Raw genomic sequence first — 17170 nt, 5'->3', positions numbered from 1 at the left:
CGGAGAAATATACCTCTTATAATTACTAGGGGTTAATGTTGTTAGAGTCTGAATGTTCTGGCTGCTTTCCAAAAATCTGTTTCATAAGAGAGGTAAAATTCAAAGTCATAGAAGAAAGACAGACGTTGAATATATTACGTGAATTATATGGTTTTAAAAATAGAAAATATATACATAGGAATAGATAGAGGGTTAATGCTTGATTTGTGAAAAGCCGCAGCTGCAAGTCGCCCCCCTTGTCTCCGAAAGGGGGGGGTACAGTGAGGAGGAACAGAGTTTAGTGAGACTTGCAGAGAAGGAATGTGTGCTTCTCAAGGCCAATGATTAGAGCGGAGAACCCTGGACAGTAGCCTTGTTTGCTTGAACAGAATTGAATGCATCTGTTTGCAAGATGAGGACAGTTGCATCATACGCGTTACGTCCTGTGTGAACTCTTACTAACATTTGAATGAGACTTGAACGGATGAGAGTTAATGACCCGTGTTCAGACTGTAATGAATGTAAAATGTGTGATGTAGGCGCTGTGTGCTGATAATTTGGAAGCCTGCCAACAAGCCACAATTATATTGTCTCTGAGAGAATGTTCTTTAGAAGAAACGCGCAAACGGCCATACCTGTACTTACACCTGCTGCCAAACTCCGCACTTTTCTCGGCCTTGTTTCATACTGCCGCCCATGGGTCCACTCTTTTTCCGCTCTTATGCAACTACGCTGACTGCCTTTCAATCATTCTTTTCTCTCTCTCACCCCTGAAGCTCATTTCTCACCCTTTTACACTTTATCCTTTATTCTTTTCTGTACTGAATTTTCTGGCCAGGTGACGACAGTATTGACACAAAGGCACGGAGGACACCCACGGCCACCTGGATGCTACTCCATGAAGCTGTATCCAGTGGCTCGAGGAGCTCCCTCATGTGTTTGTGCGGTGGCAGCAGTACAGGCAATGGTTGACAAATCTTCGGAGTTGGTATTGAACTACCCCCTAGTGGTCCTCACCCCCCCCCCCCCCCCATGACACCTGGAGCATATACACACAAGTGCAACCCAAGCACTTATTTCTGGCCCGTCAAATCCAGCTACAATGTGCTCTTGTCATTCTTTTCACTGTTGCTACTACCTTGAACCCGGTTACTCTTCCAATTAAGTACCCTAGTTCAAAGGAGGGGCGGGGGGGGGGGAAGACATAGGTGATCTAGGTATTGCAGGTCAGCTATTTTTAAATTTAAAAAAAAATTTTTTTCTTTTCCTTCTCGCAACAAGGTTATGATCTATTTGAAATAGAATACCAGCCTGATTGTCTAGCGGTAATCGGTGCAAGGGGTTTCAGATGTGCCAATTCAGCTGGCAGAAACTGAACCGCTTGAGGTAATGTTTAAAGGGTCGCGATGCCTCACGCGCTTCCTTGTGCTGGAAGGTCCTGAAAGCATATTGGGAACTGATGTGATGGGACCCTTGGGATGTTGTATCAAACTTCACCCGTCCGGTGAGGCTCGTATACACCCCGGGTCTGAAAGTCACCCGACCCTCTGTCGGATGGCAGCAGACCAAGCGACACCTCTCCCTGTCCTCACTCTTACGCACACAGAGGAACAAGCTCTTAGCCCCTTGGTCCGTCAGTACCCCCTGGTACATGTCCAGGAAGATGCAATTGCAGACACTGTCTCTTCTTTATGTTAACTTAAAGCCCTTAAGGAATGTGTCTTCCCAGCCAATACCCCTTTTGTTCCCCATTAACAGAAAGAGTTTAAAGGGCCAGCCAGACTGTCAGTAATTGTTTGCATTTATTTTCAGAGGAAAGCAGTACTGCTAGACAGTGCTGCCATAAGGGGCACAGAATAGCCCAAAACCAATTCACCAGATGCATGAAGCTGGTATTAGACACCTGGCCAATTCCCGAAGGCACCGCCCTCTTGTAATATGTTGATGACTTACTTTTTGTGTGCTCCTGACCCAAATAGTTGCCTCAATGCATCACTAAGCCTTTTGTGTTTCTTCCATCAGAGTAGAATGGCTGCAAAGCCAGCAAGACAAATTTCAGTTCTGCAAATCTCACGTAGTGTTCCTGGGCCACTGCCTAGGTCCAGGTACTAGATACCTGACGCCGGAACGCACGAAGGTGGTAAGTGACATGCAACTTCCCACCTCCCATGCTCAGTTGCGTACCTTTTTGGGACTGGACTCATACTGGCGGCCGTGGACACGCTCTGCCTCCATGACCATGCAGCCTCTGTACGACTGTTTGGGTTTACGGCCATTTGCCCTGACCCCGCGGGGAAAGTACAGATAACCAGTGCACCCGCACTGGAGCTGCCAGACTATGACAAACCTTTACAGATGTACGTCACTGAGATGGCGGGACACGCCACCACTGTACTGACACAAATGCATGGTGACAAAAAGCGACCTGTAGCATACTACAGTGCCCATCTTGACGCGGTGGCTAGAGGGTCTCTATCATGCGTCCGAGCGGCTCTAGCAGTCCAGGCACTACTGGACAAAAATTCTGACATTGTCCTAGATCACACCATGGTGATCTACACCCCACAGGACATACATGGTATCCTGACTCAGGTAAGCCGCAGACATCTGTCTCTTGCCAGACAGATACAATAGAACTCGCAGTGCATTCCTCCTCGAACATCTCAAGCCAAAGGTGCACCACCTTGAATCCAGCCACCTTACTTCCATTAGGTGACGTAGATTCAAAATGGGGGAGTAAGTACAGGGGATCAGTTGTTTTACAACTCCCTGACTGACGAACAGGAGGCATTTGACATCGGAAACCAGCATGACTGTGTGGCCCTCATGGCCCAGGAAACGGCTGGGTTTGCGCATGTCACAGACAAGCCCCTGCAGAACCCCCAGTTTGAGCTGTTTGTGGATGGATCTAGATACCTAAATGACGAGGGAAGGTTTGTAACAGGTTTTACAGTGGTCACACAACAAGATGTCCTAAAAGCAGAATGCCTCCGCATGTCTCAGGACAGGAAGCGGAATTGCAGGCCCTCACTGAGGCGTGTAGAGTGGCAAAAGGCAAGACGGCAAACATTTACACTGACTCCCGGTATGCATTTGGCATAGCTCATGATTACGGCCCAACATGGAAGGCCACACAGCTTGTTACCTCAGCAGGACAGCCAATTAAGAATGGTGCAGCGGTGCAGAGTCTCACAGAGGCCCTACTTACTTCTACCTGACAAAGTGGAAAGCTCACACCAATTCCTACACCAGAGAAACAAGAGGCAACGCCATCACAGACCACACAGCAAAGGCAGCGGCCCTCAAGCCATGGAAGAAAAGAAGAATTTAACAAAAACTTTGGACTTTGATATAAACTTTGGACTTTGATATAAACTTTGGACTTTGATATAAACTTTGGACTTTGATATAAACTTTGGACTTTGATATAAACTTTGGACTTTGATATAAACTTTGGACTTTGATATAAACTTTGGACTTTGATATAAACTTTGGACTTTGATATAAACTTTGGACTTTGATATAAACTTTGGACTTTGATATAAACTTTGGACTTTGATATAAACTTTGGACTTTGATATAAACTTGGACTTTGATAAAAACTTGGGCTTTGATATAAACTTGGGCTTTGATATAAACTTGGGCTTTGATATAAACTTGGGCTTTGATATAAACTTGGGCTTTGATATAAACTTGGACTTTGATATAAACTTGGACTTTGATATGCTAAAGACTTTACAGTTACAAGCCAGCAAGGAAGAAAAAGACAAATGGACTAAATATGGGAGCAGCAGAAATGGGGCGACGTATGGCGAACAGTCAATGGCACTTGCCCACCACTGTCCCTGTGCCCCATGATGGCCCAGCTGATGCACGGAAAGACAAACCTATCAAAGCAGCAATGATGTCGACGCTTGAACGAGGACGGGTGGCTCCTGGGTTTTCTGTAGCTGCTGCATCATCATTTGTCCAATTTTGCATGGTCCTTGTCGTAAGCAACTGGGCAGAAATAAACTTGCCACATAACACTTGCCTAGACCACTCTACCCATTTCGGGGATTGCAAATTGGCTACACTCAGCTCCCACTTGTTGGGAAGTATGAATATGTGCTTGTGGTTGTTGATTTCTTTTCAGGACGGAGACCTACCCGGTTACCAAAGTAAATAAGCAGGTAACCGCACAGAAGCTCATGAATGAGGTAATCCGCAGATACGGGGTACTAGAGACAATTGAGAGTGACAGAGGTACACATTTTACAGGTAAAGTGATGCGAGAGGTGATGTCAGCCCTTGGAGTGGAACAAGCGTTTCACACCCCATACCACCCGCAGAGTTTAGACAAAGTTAAAAGACTAAAATGGTACGCTTAAGTTAAAAGAAGTGTTGTTTGGCTCTATGCCAAGATTGGGGCTGTATCATTCACAGGCCCTACAGCAGGGCTATGACATAGTAGCTGGATATGTAAAGCACCTGTGTGACCAACTACCAGTAACCCAGAATCTAGTCTTTTTCTCCCATTCCAGACCCAGACAACCTAGGGGGATCTCACTCCCTACAACCTGGAGATTGGGTGGTCGTAAAGAGGCGTGTCCGGAAATCCCTAGGGCCCAGATTCAAGGGGCCCTATCAAGTCCTGCTGACCACACCTACTTCAGTAAAGTTGAAGGAACTGTTGCTTGTCTTGAGACTAATGGGACTTTTCATGCCCTACTTTGCCCCCCCCCCCCCATGAGAAGGAAAATGAAAGACATTTTGTCTATTGATGGACTTTTGGACTCCTCACTAAGGACATTTTGTTTATTGATGGACTTTTGGACTCCTCACTCCATGCTTCACCCTTATGAGAGGATGCAAAAAGACAATGTCCAGAACCACTTTGTTAGACACCACCAAAGTTTTCCTTTCTTGGCTGTTCCTGTTCCATCGAAAGAACTGTTTGCATGGACAAATGAAAACTCAGAAACCAGAGATAGCTGGTGGGGTAACACATTTAGTTCTTTGAACCCTGCCAATTGGTTTTCTGGTTTAGGAGGTTGGTTCATGGGGATTCTACAAAGTATATTACAAATTGTGATGATTTTATTATGCATATATATAGCTATAAAAATGGTAATCTCATGTGTTAACAAATGTAGTGAGAAGGCTTTTGCTAAACAATTAACCTAGATGGACTTTGGGACCACCACATGACTTTAGGGAATCAGACAGGAGCCGGCACCACTCGAGTGGAGTGCCTAGCATGATGGTGGGCCCTATGTCCAGAATGGGGGATATGTAGGGGGTTAATTTAGTTGCTAGGCTATCAAAATACGAATAAATAGTTTAAATACAAAATGTGTTTTGGTTAGGGAAACAGGTGGTTGAGAACAGACTTCTCTGAAGCCGTTCAAGGTCTCTCTTATCTAGTGACAAGAACATCCTGTGTTCTAAACTAACAAGATGTACCGTCTCTAAGTTTCCTTTTTCTTTACAATAGCTCATTAAGAAGGAATGTATCCTTGCAATTATTTGCTGACCACAAGACAAGCCCTTCCTGTCTGGGCAGTAGTCTATAGTCTATATAATTTGATGTTTTTGCTTCAATAAACTAGAAGCCATATTGATCACACTGTCTGGTCAGCGTGTCTTCTCCGAGCGCTCGTTGATTGCTTATACTAATTTGGACCTAGGCAACATCAGCATTTGGTCTCCCTTGAAAGGACCCCCGACACTTTCAAGGAAAGTGTGCGGTTCCTAGGCAGTGGGATCGCCTCAATTTCCTGTATTTTGTCAGTAGTAATGTGCCTAGTGCCCTATAAAATGCAATGACCTAGGAACACAACTGTGGATTGGCAAAACTAAAGTTTGGACTTGGGTGACTTGCAGTCATTCTCAGCAAGAAAGTGTAACAGACTGATGGTCTCCTCCAAACACTTCAATAGTGTTGTAACACAAAAGCGATATCAACATATTGAAGCAGTGAAGTGCTGAGATATTTTGGGACTCTGAGGCCCTACAGTTTTGCAAAACAGAGTTCTACCTAATATTACTTGCAATGATGCGTGGAGGGGAATAAGAGTGGGCAGTCTTTAGCGGTACACTGAAGAAGCGTTTGTGAGATCCTCCACTGTGAAGAAGGTGAAACTAGCTTGTATCTGTGACAGCAATGTATGAGGATTTGGTAGCCATGTGAAAGTATTAACTGCTCATAAATCGTGGACCTTGAGAAAGGTTTGAGGTTACTCTTAGCAACCTTTTTCTGGACTGGAAACAATGGAGTTTTGTAAGAGGAATGTCATTCCTGTATGATCTCCTTTCGCAGGTAGGCCTGGACCTGGTCATGAATACTGGCCTCATGAGCAGCACTCAAAGGGCATTGCCTGATGTTGGATGGCTTATGCCAGATTAGACTTTAATATCCATCGGAGTAATAGGTGTAGTGGCCCAGTACATTCCTGGCCCCCTGCACAATGTCCTACATGTAAAGTCTTGTCTTGATGTACTGTGCAAAATATCTTGTCATTCTGTTGTGTGTATTGCACAGCTGCAGTAAGTGATGGGTTAATAACTGCAAAATTTGAGCTGTCTGCCTGTGAGTATCAATTCTGTTCTGTCACGTGGTGTGAGAGAAGGCATAAATGTGAGTGCCTGAGAGCGGGAAAGGTGTTCCATCTTCCAGAGCTGCTAGGGGAAATACAGAGGCACATGGGGGCACCTTCAGCCCTTATGTGTTGAAGATTGAAGAAGAGGAGAGGTTTTCCCGGAATGCGTGTCTTCAATTCAAATTGTAAGTGAGCCCCAAAGAGAGAGAGAGAGAGTGAGCAGAGCGCAAGCTGTTAGTCAAGGCCTAGTGCAGAGGTACTTAATCGTCTGTTTCACACTCAAGCATATTGAATGGTGGCGTTATACGTGACAAATCCCTCTACACCAGTTGCCCTGTTTATTGGACATCCCCCCCCCTCCCCCACTCCCATGTCCAGATGAGGCCCAGCACTGCTCTGGCCTTGGTTATGTATGTCCTTGAGGGAGGGAGCGTGGTAAGTGGCTCTGTGACATGCCAACACTTTACCCTCCCAGCTCCTCAACGTATGCCATGTGTCCAGGGTTACCCTATGAGACTCTGCATAGGCAGTCGTCCAACATCTATTTTGTGTCTGGCCCACAGTATCTCCAGTTTAGATGCAAGAACTTGCATGTAAAAAGCTAAATACATTAGCGAATGTGAAAGACTGAACGACTATTGTTTAAACAGAAAATCAAGTGAACGAGCCAACAATTATTTTTATGCCTGCGTAAAATGAATGCCTAGCGAAACGATTCTCGTTTGTCGTCGGCTCGCGTTTATGCTAAAGCAATTATTCACTTTCGCTCGTTTGAACAAAAGTCATTCCGTCTAAAAGCAACTTAAAGGGGTTGTCCCGCGAAAGCAAGTGGGGTTATACACTTCTGTATGGCCATATTAATGCACTTTGCAATATACATCGTGCATTAATTATGAGCCATACAGAAGTTATTCACTTACCTGTTCCGTTGCTAGCGTCCTCATCTCCATGGAGCCGTCTAATTTCAGTGTCTAATCGCCCGATTAGACGCGCTTGCGCAGTCCGGTCTTCTCCCTTCTCTTGGGTCTCGGCACGAGCGGAGTTCTGGCTCCGCCCCCTTCTACGCGTCATCACGTAGCTCCGCCCCGTCACGTGTGCCGATTCCAGCCAATCAGGAGGCTGGAATCGGCAATGGAACGCACAGAGCCCACGGTGCACCATGGGAGAAGACCTGCGGTGCATCGTGGGTGAAGATCCCGGTGGCCATCTTACTAAGGTAAGTAAGAAGGAAGAAGTCGCCGCAGCGCGGGGATTCGGGTAAGTACTATCCGGGTTTTTTTTTTAACACATGCATTGGGTTTGTCTCTCGCCGAACGGGGGGCCTATTGAATTAAAAAAAAAAAAACGTTTCGGCGCGGGACAACCCCTTTAAGCCAAGATGGATAAGCAGGTAGTTTTTGTTTGGTTTTGCGTGTTGGGTGTGTTTTTGCTTTTGAGCAAGAAAAATTAAAAATCTTTCAAAGTACTGTAGTCTTTGAAACTATCCCTGTTTTGCTGCAGTTAAGTTATAAAGAAGTAAACTCAGAGTGGAGTTTGGATTCTGATATTCATGTGAATGTTACTTTGACAAGTACCACCTACCTAAACATTGTTGCAGATTAAGTACATTCCTTTGTGGTAATTGTATTGGTATTCTCTGATTTCTTAGTGGACTGTCTTCAGTGGGATTATTGGCCCTGCCACATTGCAAAGCAGGTTCAGGAATGATTTGAGGATTCATGACAGATTCCCCACATGGAACATTAAAGAGCTATTCTCTTTTAACGCAATAAAACCCATTATAAAGCAATTCAAAATATAAATAAATCACTCTAATAGCACAGGAGACTGCGATATAATATCACATAAAGAGTCAAGCGAAATAAAAATAGATCTGTACTTGTTTAAGGAAACAAATATTGACTAGCTATTCTCTGGATCATCAATGTTTGATCAGCTGGGGTCCGCCGCTCGGGACCCCAATCGATCAGGTGCCTGCACCACAACAAGCGCAAACGGAGCAGAAGCAGTTGTTCTGACGCCTGTGTAGTAGTCGGTGGTTATAATTGCAGATGCAGCTGTCATTAATTTTTTTTTTTTTTTAATGAGTTGTGCCTGAAATCACAAGCATTGGCCCCTGCTTAGGAGGCAGAGATATGTTTCAGCTCCACCCCTTGTGTGTTGTGGTGCAGGTGCCTGACCAGCTGATTGGCCAGTGCCCTGAGAGATGGACTCTAGCCAATCAACTATTGATGGCCTATCCATTGATGGCCGATCCTAAGCATAGGTTACCAGTAGTGTTTGTGTGGACAACCATGAGTGAGCATATTTTGTCTTGTGACAGTTGAAAAAGGTTGGGAAGCCCTGATTTACAAACATGTTAGATAAATACAGAAGTGAATAAACGCCATAAAGCCAGGCTTACATCACCCTCTACAATGGACTTACAAGTCTTCTGTGTCTCTCCTGGTTACCCTAGAACCAGAAAACATCACTAGTAGCAATGATTTTTCTGACAGCATGACTGATGAATATCAACAAACGGTTATTGATTTTCTTCTTTATAACACTGTACAATTATCATTAATATGGCCCTGTCAATTAGTAGCTCTCCTCCAATCAGAGGCCCTGCCAACACAGCTTGGCACTCCTGATTTAGAAATTACAGTGGTGGAGGAGTGGGGTCTTTAATGGCACAGGTGAAAAAAAAAAACTTTGGGCAAGAAGACCCGTTTTGAATTTTTGCCTAAAAATAAATAAATGTGTATTTATCTTTTAGTCATTTGGACATTAAAGGGGTTGTCTCGCGAAATCAAGTGGGTGTATACACTTCTGTATGGCCATATTAATGCACTTTGTAATATACATCGTGCATTAAATATGAGCCATACAGAAGTTATTCACTTACCTGCTCCGTTGCTAGCGTCCCCGTCGCCATGGTTCCGTCTAACTTCGGCGTCTTCTTGCTTTTTTAGACACGCTTGCGCTGTGCGGTCTTCTCCCTTCGGCGCCGGTCTTCTCCTTTCGGCTCCGCTCGTCAGCATCGGCCATCATCAGCGTTTTGGCTCCGCCCCCTTGTATGCATCATCGCGTAGCTCCGCCCCCATCACGGGCCGATTCCAGCCTCCTGATTGGCTGGAATCGGCACGTGATGGGGCGGAGCTACGCGATGATGCGTACAAGGGGGCGGAGCCAAAACGCCGATGATGGCCGATGCTGACGAGCGGAGCCGAAAGGAGAAGACCGGCGCCGAAGGGAGAAGACCGCACAGCGCAAGCGCGTCTAAAAAAGCAAGAAGACGCCGAAGTTAGACGGAACCATGGCGACGGGGACGCTAGCAACGGAGCAGGTAAGTGAATAACTTCTGTATGGCTCATATTTAATGCACGATGTATATTACAAAGTGCATTAATATGGCCATACAGAAGTGTATACCCCCACTTGATTTCGCGAGACAACCCCTTTAAGTAATCGTTTTTATAAGCTCTAACTTATCTAGTCACAAAATAGTAAACCAGGTACTATAGTAACACATAATACTAGTATTGTTGTTCGTTATGGTAAAGTCTTGAAATAGCTTACATTTTTTGTTTGTCTCCTTGCACAGGTATTGGGGATAATTTAACTATAAAACCGGATAGACTGTATGAAGATCTTAAAGCGGAGTACCCTGGTTTAGAAGACCTCCTGAGTCCTATACTGCCAAACGCTGGGGCGGTAATTGTATCCAGGAGCTGGGCTGTGGACCTAGAGCTGGAGAGCAACCCCAATGTTGTGTGTGACATTTTGCTTCTAGCACCTAACCACTATCCAACACTATACTCTGTCCTCAATGCAGAGGTTTCAGAAAATGGACTTAATTATTCACGACTATTAGCCTTTGTCTTGAAGCAAAAATTGGTTAACATTGGAAGCTTCACTGGGAAGTTGTGTGTAATTCCTACTGTGTTGTGTCTAAATGCTGAACATGGCAAATCCAGCTCCTCCGGCCCTGTGATGGAGTACCCAAAGACCTACAAACTGGAAGATTTGGATACTGTGAAAGAATTACTGCAGTCACTTACTATAGTGATACTCAGTTTTAGAAACCTGCTAAGTGACCAGTTTGGAGTTGAGTACTTCAACCTTCTTACTGTAGAACAGTATCAGGTGCTGGCAGATGACTTCTTTAATGAGACCTTATTTGTGCATGGACCACCAGGAACTGGAAAAACTCTTATTGCCTTGGAGACTGTCAAGAGAATAAAAAATAGATATAATTGTTCAATTTTTGACATCCTCTATATTTGTGAGAATAAACCGTTAAGAAATTATGTGAGGTAAATATAGCAATCAGATTTTTTACTGATTTTATTTTCCAAGAAATGTATATACACTTGCCTAGTTGGAAACACCTGGCCGCCTGCAGCAACCACTAGATCATGGGTGCACAACTTTTTCTGTTTCAAAGTACCATATATACTCGAGTATGAGCCTAGCTTTTTAAGAATTTTTTTTTTATGCTGAAAAAGCCTCCCTTGGCCTTTACTCGAGTGAGGTAAAAAAAAACCACACACAATACTCACCTCCCACCCGGCGTTTGTGTCCCCAGCGGTGTGGCAAGCAGCTTGAGAATTCTCCCCACTGTCATCTCTCTGCTCAGCTTTGAATTCCCCCGCTGTCAACGCTGTGTAAGTAAGCGCTGTGATTTGGATCAAGTTCCAGCCAATCGCAGCTGGTGCTCGATCATTCATAGCCATACAGTGAATGACCTCACTGAATGGCTGTGATTGGTTTATCGAGCGCTGGCTGTGATTGGCTGGTGCTCAGTCCAATCACAGCCCTTACTTACACAGCGCTGGCGGTGGGGAATTCAAAGCTGAGCAGGGAGATGACAGCGGGGAAAATTCTCAAGCAGCTTGCCGCACCGCCGGGGAGACCATCGCGCCGGGTACACAGATGCCAACTAGGGTGAGAGTATTGCGGGTTTTTTTTTTTAACTAGTACCTGTTCGAGTATAGCTTGGCTTATACTCGAGTCAGTAAGTTTTTACCAGTTGTTTGTGGTAAAACGTATTGACTCGGCTTATACTCGAGTATATACGGGTACATAAAACTTAACTTGTTTCACACAAATGAATTTGCGTATGAAAATTTTGTGCATGCAATGTGCTGAAAATGGAGCCTGTTGACTTTTGCGGTATGCTCTATTTTCCTGCACATTTGGGCAGGCAAAAAAACACCTCTTGAACTTATTAAATTAATTTGGCCATTTCAATAACAGAGCATTGTGCTGTGTTTTGCGTGCGCAAAACGTATGGTAAAAAAAACGTTGTTGGACATGCACATATACGGTTCCTAATGTGCAAATACGCATACGCTCGTGTGACACGGCCCTTGAAGCAGTATTACCGTCTGAGGAATTCATGGCATTTCCAAAGTATAACCTAAGTTTGTGAAACGCTGAACGAGAATTGTTTAACCCCTTAATGACATGGCCTATTTTGGCGTTGAGGACCAAACTATTTCTGGTATATTTTTATCTCCATTTTCCAAAAGTCATAACTTTTTTATATTTTTCCGTCAGCGCGGCCTTCTAAGGGCTTGTTTTTTGCGTGGCGAACTGTAGTTTTTATTGGTATCATTTTTGGGTACATTGACTATATTGTTAACGTTTAAAAAATTTTTTTTTTTTTTAATGATCGTAGGGAGAAAAAAACGCATCAATTCTGCCATAGATTTTTTTTTTTTTTTTTTTAAGCGTTAATTATGCAGCATAAATGTCACTACATTTTTTTCTGCGGGTCGGTACGGTTACAACGATACCAAAATTCTTGTATTTTTTTTAGGCTTTTCCACAATAAAAACTCTTTTTTTGGAAATTATTTTTTTTCTAAAATCGCTGCATTCAAAGTCCTATAACTTTTTTTTTTTTTTTCTCTTTTTTTCTCTCCATAGACTGAGCTCTGTGAGGGCTTATTTTTTGCAAGACGAGCTGTAGTTTTTATTGGTACCATTTTGGGGTACATGCGTATTATTTAGCACTTGTATTGCGTTTTTTTGGGAGGCAAAGTGCTAAAAATTAGCATTTTGCCTCAGTTTTTTAGCGTATTTTTATTTACGCTTTTTGCCGTGCAGGATAAAAAACACGTCTGATTTATTGTATGGACACGACAATACCAAATATGTGGGATTTTTTTAAAAAATGCTAATGAGAAAAAGCATAATGGGTTTTTTAACTTTTTTTTTTTTTACATTTTCATTTTTTGTGCTTTATTTTGCTGCTCTTTTTACACCATCTGTGTCCCTCTGAGGGACTTACAGCATAGCACTGATGTTGGCTACGAGGCAATGGCAATACAGGACACCGGTATCTGGCGTCCTGTTGCCATAGCAACCAACTGGGCTCACTGCGATAACCTCGCGAGAGCCGGCTGAAGTCACAGAGGGAGCATGCTATTTAGATCGCGGCAGGGAAGGGGTTAACAGCGGGGGGGGGGCACATCTCCGATGCACCCCCGCTGTTGCAGTGGGAGGCCGGCTACTAGTGACAGTCGGCTCCCGCTGCGGGATAGCGCGAGATCTGCCATGATCTCACGCTATCCCTATGACGTAAGGGTATGTAATTTTGTGGGAAGTACCCCGCTCCCATGACAAGCGAACAAACTAACGATTATTTTTAGTCCTGCAGAAACTGAATGACAGCTGAATGATGAGTCTTTGTTACTCAGCTGTTGGCTCTTATGACTGCAGTATCAAACTCTATACAGGTTTGTTTGTAGACTGTAACCTTGCAGACCTAAAAGTGTGCTCAATGGTAGCTTTAGGGCCTTTTTACATGGAACAACTATTGTTCAGTTGATCGCTGGACTGTTCAAAACTAAACAATAATCCTTCCATGTGAACACTGCCAGCAATTAACCCCTTGAGTGGCGGGTTTCTTACGACCCTGTCGTGCCCATCAGGGCAGGTTTTTTAAATGGGCCAATCATTTAATTTCAACTAATTTTGCAGTCGCGTTCCAAGAGCCATAACTTTTTCATTTTTCCATTGACACGGCCATGTGAGGGCTTGTTTTTTGCTGGAGAAGTTGTACTTTTTGATGGCATTTTTGGGTATATATAATGTATTGCATAACTTTTGTGAAAAAATTTGTAGGGAGTTTAGGGAAAAGTAATACAAGTTAAATCGCCCTCCTTTTGCCATATCTATAATAAAAAAATCTAAATCATAAAAGAAAAATACATATTTGGTATCGCCACGTCCATAAATGTCTGATCTATCAAAATAGTGCATTATTTACCCCCCACGGTGAACGTAATCTGAAAAAAAAATAAAGAATGCCAGAAATGCACTTTTTCAGTCACCCTGTCTCCCAGAAAAAATGCAATAAAAAGCGATCAAAAAGTCGTATGTATTCCAAAATGGTACCAACATTAACTACAGGACGTCCCGCAAAAAATGAGCCCTTGCTCAAGTATGCCGATGGAAAAATAAGAAAGTTATTGCGCGCAGAAGATGCAGCAGAAAATAATTTTAAAAAATTAAATGTCTTTGAAAAAAAATACAAGTGCTATAGTAAAAAAAAGTACACACATTTGCTATCGTAGTAATCGTACCGACCCATAGAATAAAGTTATCAGGTCATTTTTGTTACAGTTTGTGTGCCGTAGAAACAAAACGCACTGAAGGATGGCGGAATGTCATTTTTCTTTCATTTTACTCCACTTAGATTTTTGTAAAAGTTTTTCAGTACATTATATGGTACTTTAAATGGCACCATTGAAAAATACAACTCGTCCCGCAAAAAACAAGCCCTCATACAGCGACGTCAATGGATAAATAAAGGAGCTATGATTTTTTTTAGGGGGAGAAAAAAAAGAAATGGGGAAAAAAGAAAAAAAGGGACAGTGTCATTAAGGGGTTAAATAATGTACTAACTTCCTTCTCTGGGTCATTACGACGCAGGGATACTACATGCGTAATTTTATTTTTAATTTTTCACAAAGTAAAGGCAGACAAGGGGTTTTAATTTTATGTATTTCATTTTTTAAATAATTTTTTACTTTTTTTTTTGTCCCTTTTAGGGGACTTTCACAGAGACTCATCAGGACTCCCTGATCACATTCTGGGGGGGGGGGGGGTCCCATGGGGTGGCAGCCCTTTACATGCTGCAGTCACAAACTGCAGCATGTAAAGGGTTAACACAGCAGAGATCAGAGTTTTTCTCTGATCTGTGTGCTGTAAGAGCTAGTACCTAGCTGTCCTGACAGCCAAGCACCAGCTCTCCCTGCAACAGAGACCATCGGCTTGCTTCTGACAAGCCGATGGTCTCTATAGCAACCTGTATACAAAGCAGGAGATTGCTGGCAGATCGGCAATATCTTCCTGCTTCTCAAAGTGCTGCAGTGCTCTGTGTGGGACAGTGCAGGCAGAGCACACTGCTACAGCTTGTGGCATTGTGCTCTGCAGCTCCCATAGTGATATATAGCTCGGAAATCTTCCGGGCTATGAGCAGTGGAGTTCGTCCCGGAAAACTTCCGGGCGTGCCACTCAAGGGGTTAAATGAGGAACAAAAATTTGTTTGCTTAATTGTTCAGCATTTAGATTATGCAGGCATAAAAATCAACGACCTCTTGAAAGCTCAGAAGCGATAATCATTGGGTCCTGTGCAAATGGACGATCGATTTCACTTTACATGTAGACCTCTATCTAAAAACCTATTTCTGCAGCTCTCAATGAAATGAATTGTGTTCATATAAATCTGCTCATGGCAGCCGTATACTGTAAACTGTATGTAATATATATATATATATCTGTCACTAGGATGGATCTGTTTACCCTTGGGACATTAAACAATGCTGGAAAATAAGCAAAGCCCCATTGAGTTTCCCTTAAAACTCATATTAAAAGCCTCAGTGTAAACTTTGTCATGTATACAAAGTAACCATCCCTAACGGAAGACCTAATTTTTTTTATTTTTTTTTGTCTTTCCCTTAGTGCTTGTACATATTTTAGAATTTACTGTGTCCATGAACTCGTTGCTGCTCCATTTATTTTTTTTTTATTTATCAAATAGGAGGTGCTACTGATTCTAACATTCTGAATATTGAATTGTTTTAAACCTATTGTTTTTCATTTTCAGGAATCTCGGTATTTGTCAGGCCGTGACTCGTGTGTGTTTTGAAAGTCGACCAATATTTGACATTAAGCACATCGTAGTGGATGAAGCTCAAAACTTTCGTGCAGAGGATGGTAATTGGTTTAGAAAAGCAGAAGACATTACTATAAAATCTAATGGTGTATTTTGGATTTTCCTGGACTATTTCCAATCATGCCACAATGAATGTACTGGCCTGCCAGAATTGAGATTTCAGCAGAGGCGCATCTTAACAAAGGTGGTTCGGAACCCACAGTTAATATATTCCAAAACGCAGGAGAAAATGAAAGCATTTGCTACCAAATCTACATCCAGTTTTTTGAATGAGGTAATAGAAAAGAGTAAGTGCTGCCATGAGATAGAAGGATTCTATGCAGAGGTGTTTTTGTCGAGGGCAGACATTATGAAGTACGTCTCTGAAAACTGTGTGAGATATCTTAAGGAAGGTTACGCACAAAAGAATATTGCTGTGTTATGCAGCACACAAGAAGTAGCCAAAGAATACAGACATCTGTTGTCTGTGGAAATGAGCAGACTTGCAAGGAAAATAAGAGAACGGATTGTGTTCAGAGATGCTGAAGAGATCTCCCGAAATGCTATCCTTGTAGACAGTGTCCGACGGTTTTCTGGACTGGAATGCCTCATTGTATTTGCAATTGACCCAGTTTCTAAATACTACAATGTTAATGAAAACCTTTTTATCTGTGCTGCTTCAAGAGCAACTGGAAAGCTACATGTACTCTATGAAGAAAACACTGAGTAGTTTATTCATTACTAGCTTACCCGTCGCGCGTTGCTGCGAAGACAGACATACATACATACAATAGTTTTTATATATCTAGATAACCACCAATCGCAGCGCAGCTTTCATGTAACCTCAGTAGTATAAGTAGCAACCAATCACAGCACAGCTTTCATGTTGCCTCAGCAGTATAAGAAATAGCAACCAATCACAGCACAGCTTTCATTTTACCTGAGCATTCTCAATATCCAGCAATTGTCAAGCGAAACGTTCGGTGGATGCATCATTTTGTAGTTGAACATGCATCCTGTTACTCGTAATGCCTTTTGCTTTCGTGCTTGAGATGGAAATCAAACGATCTTTGTCTGCGGGGCATAACTGTCGACGATGCTCGCACGCGCGCCACCTATCATAGAATAGTTGTACTATGCCAGTAATCTTCCTAGGAGTGTACTGAACAACTTCCCAAAGTTTCATAGCGATTGGATGAATGGTGTAGTAATGCATAAAGGACAGACAGACATTCGTGTGTGTGTGTGTGTGTGTGTGTGTGTGTGTGTGTGTGTGTGATATATATATATATATATATATATATATGTATATATATATATATATATATATATATATATGTATGACATCAGGAAGTGAGAGAATTAGATTCCGTACGTAAAATTTGGACGCTAATTATTTTGCGCTTAGAATTGAATAATCGAGTTGGGACCCATTAGCTTTTCCTATTTATGACATAATG

The 17170-nt window shown here is 42.9% G+C and overlaps 1 protein-coding gene across 1 annotated transcript in view; it reads left to right on the top strand.

Annotated features, from left to right (window-relative positions):
• The window catches only part of SLFN11 (schlafen family member 11), a 54414-nt gene extending 37448 nt beyond the window's left edge, over positions 1-16966 (top strand). The window contains exons 5-6 of the mRNA XM_066575121.1: positions 10147-10858; positions 15663-16966. Coding sequence (XP_066431218.1) covers positions 10147-10858; positions 15663-16440 — 1490 coding nt within the window. The 3' untranslated portion in view covers positions 16441-16966. The remainder of the gene's footprint in view (positions 1-10146; positions 10859-15662) is intronic.
• The last annotated feature ends 204 nt before the right edge of the window (positions 16967-17170 follow it).

Source organism: Eleutherodactylus coqui, chromosome 1 (assembly GCF_035609145.1).
Source record: "Eleutherodactylus coqui strain aEleCoq1 chromosome 1, aEleCoq1.hap1, whole genome shotgun sequence".
Taxonomy (NCBI): domain Eukaryota; kingdom Metazoa; phylum Chordata; class Amphibia; order Anura; family Eleutherodactylidae; genus Eleutherodactylus; species Eleutherodactylus coqui.
The sequence above is the reverse complement of the archived record's forward strand: the minus strand, read 5'-3'. Positions and strand labels throughout refer to the sequence as shown.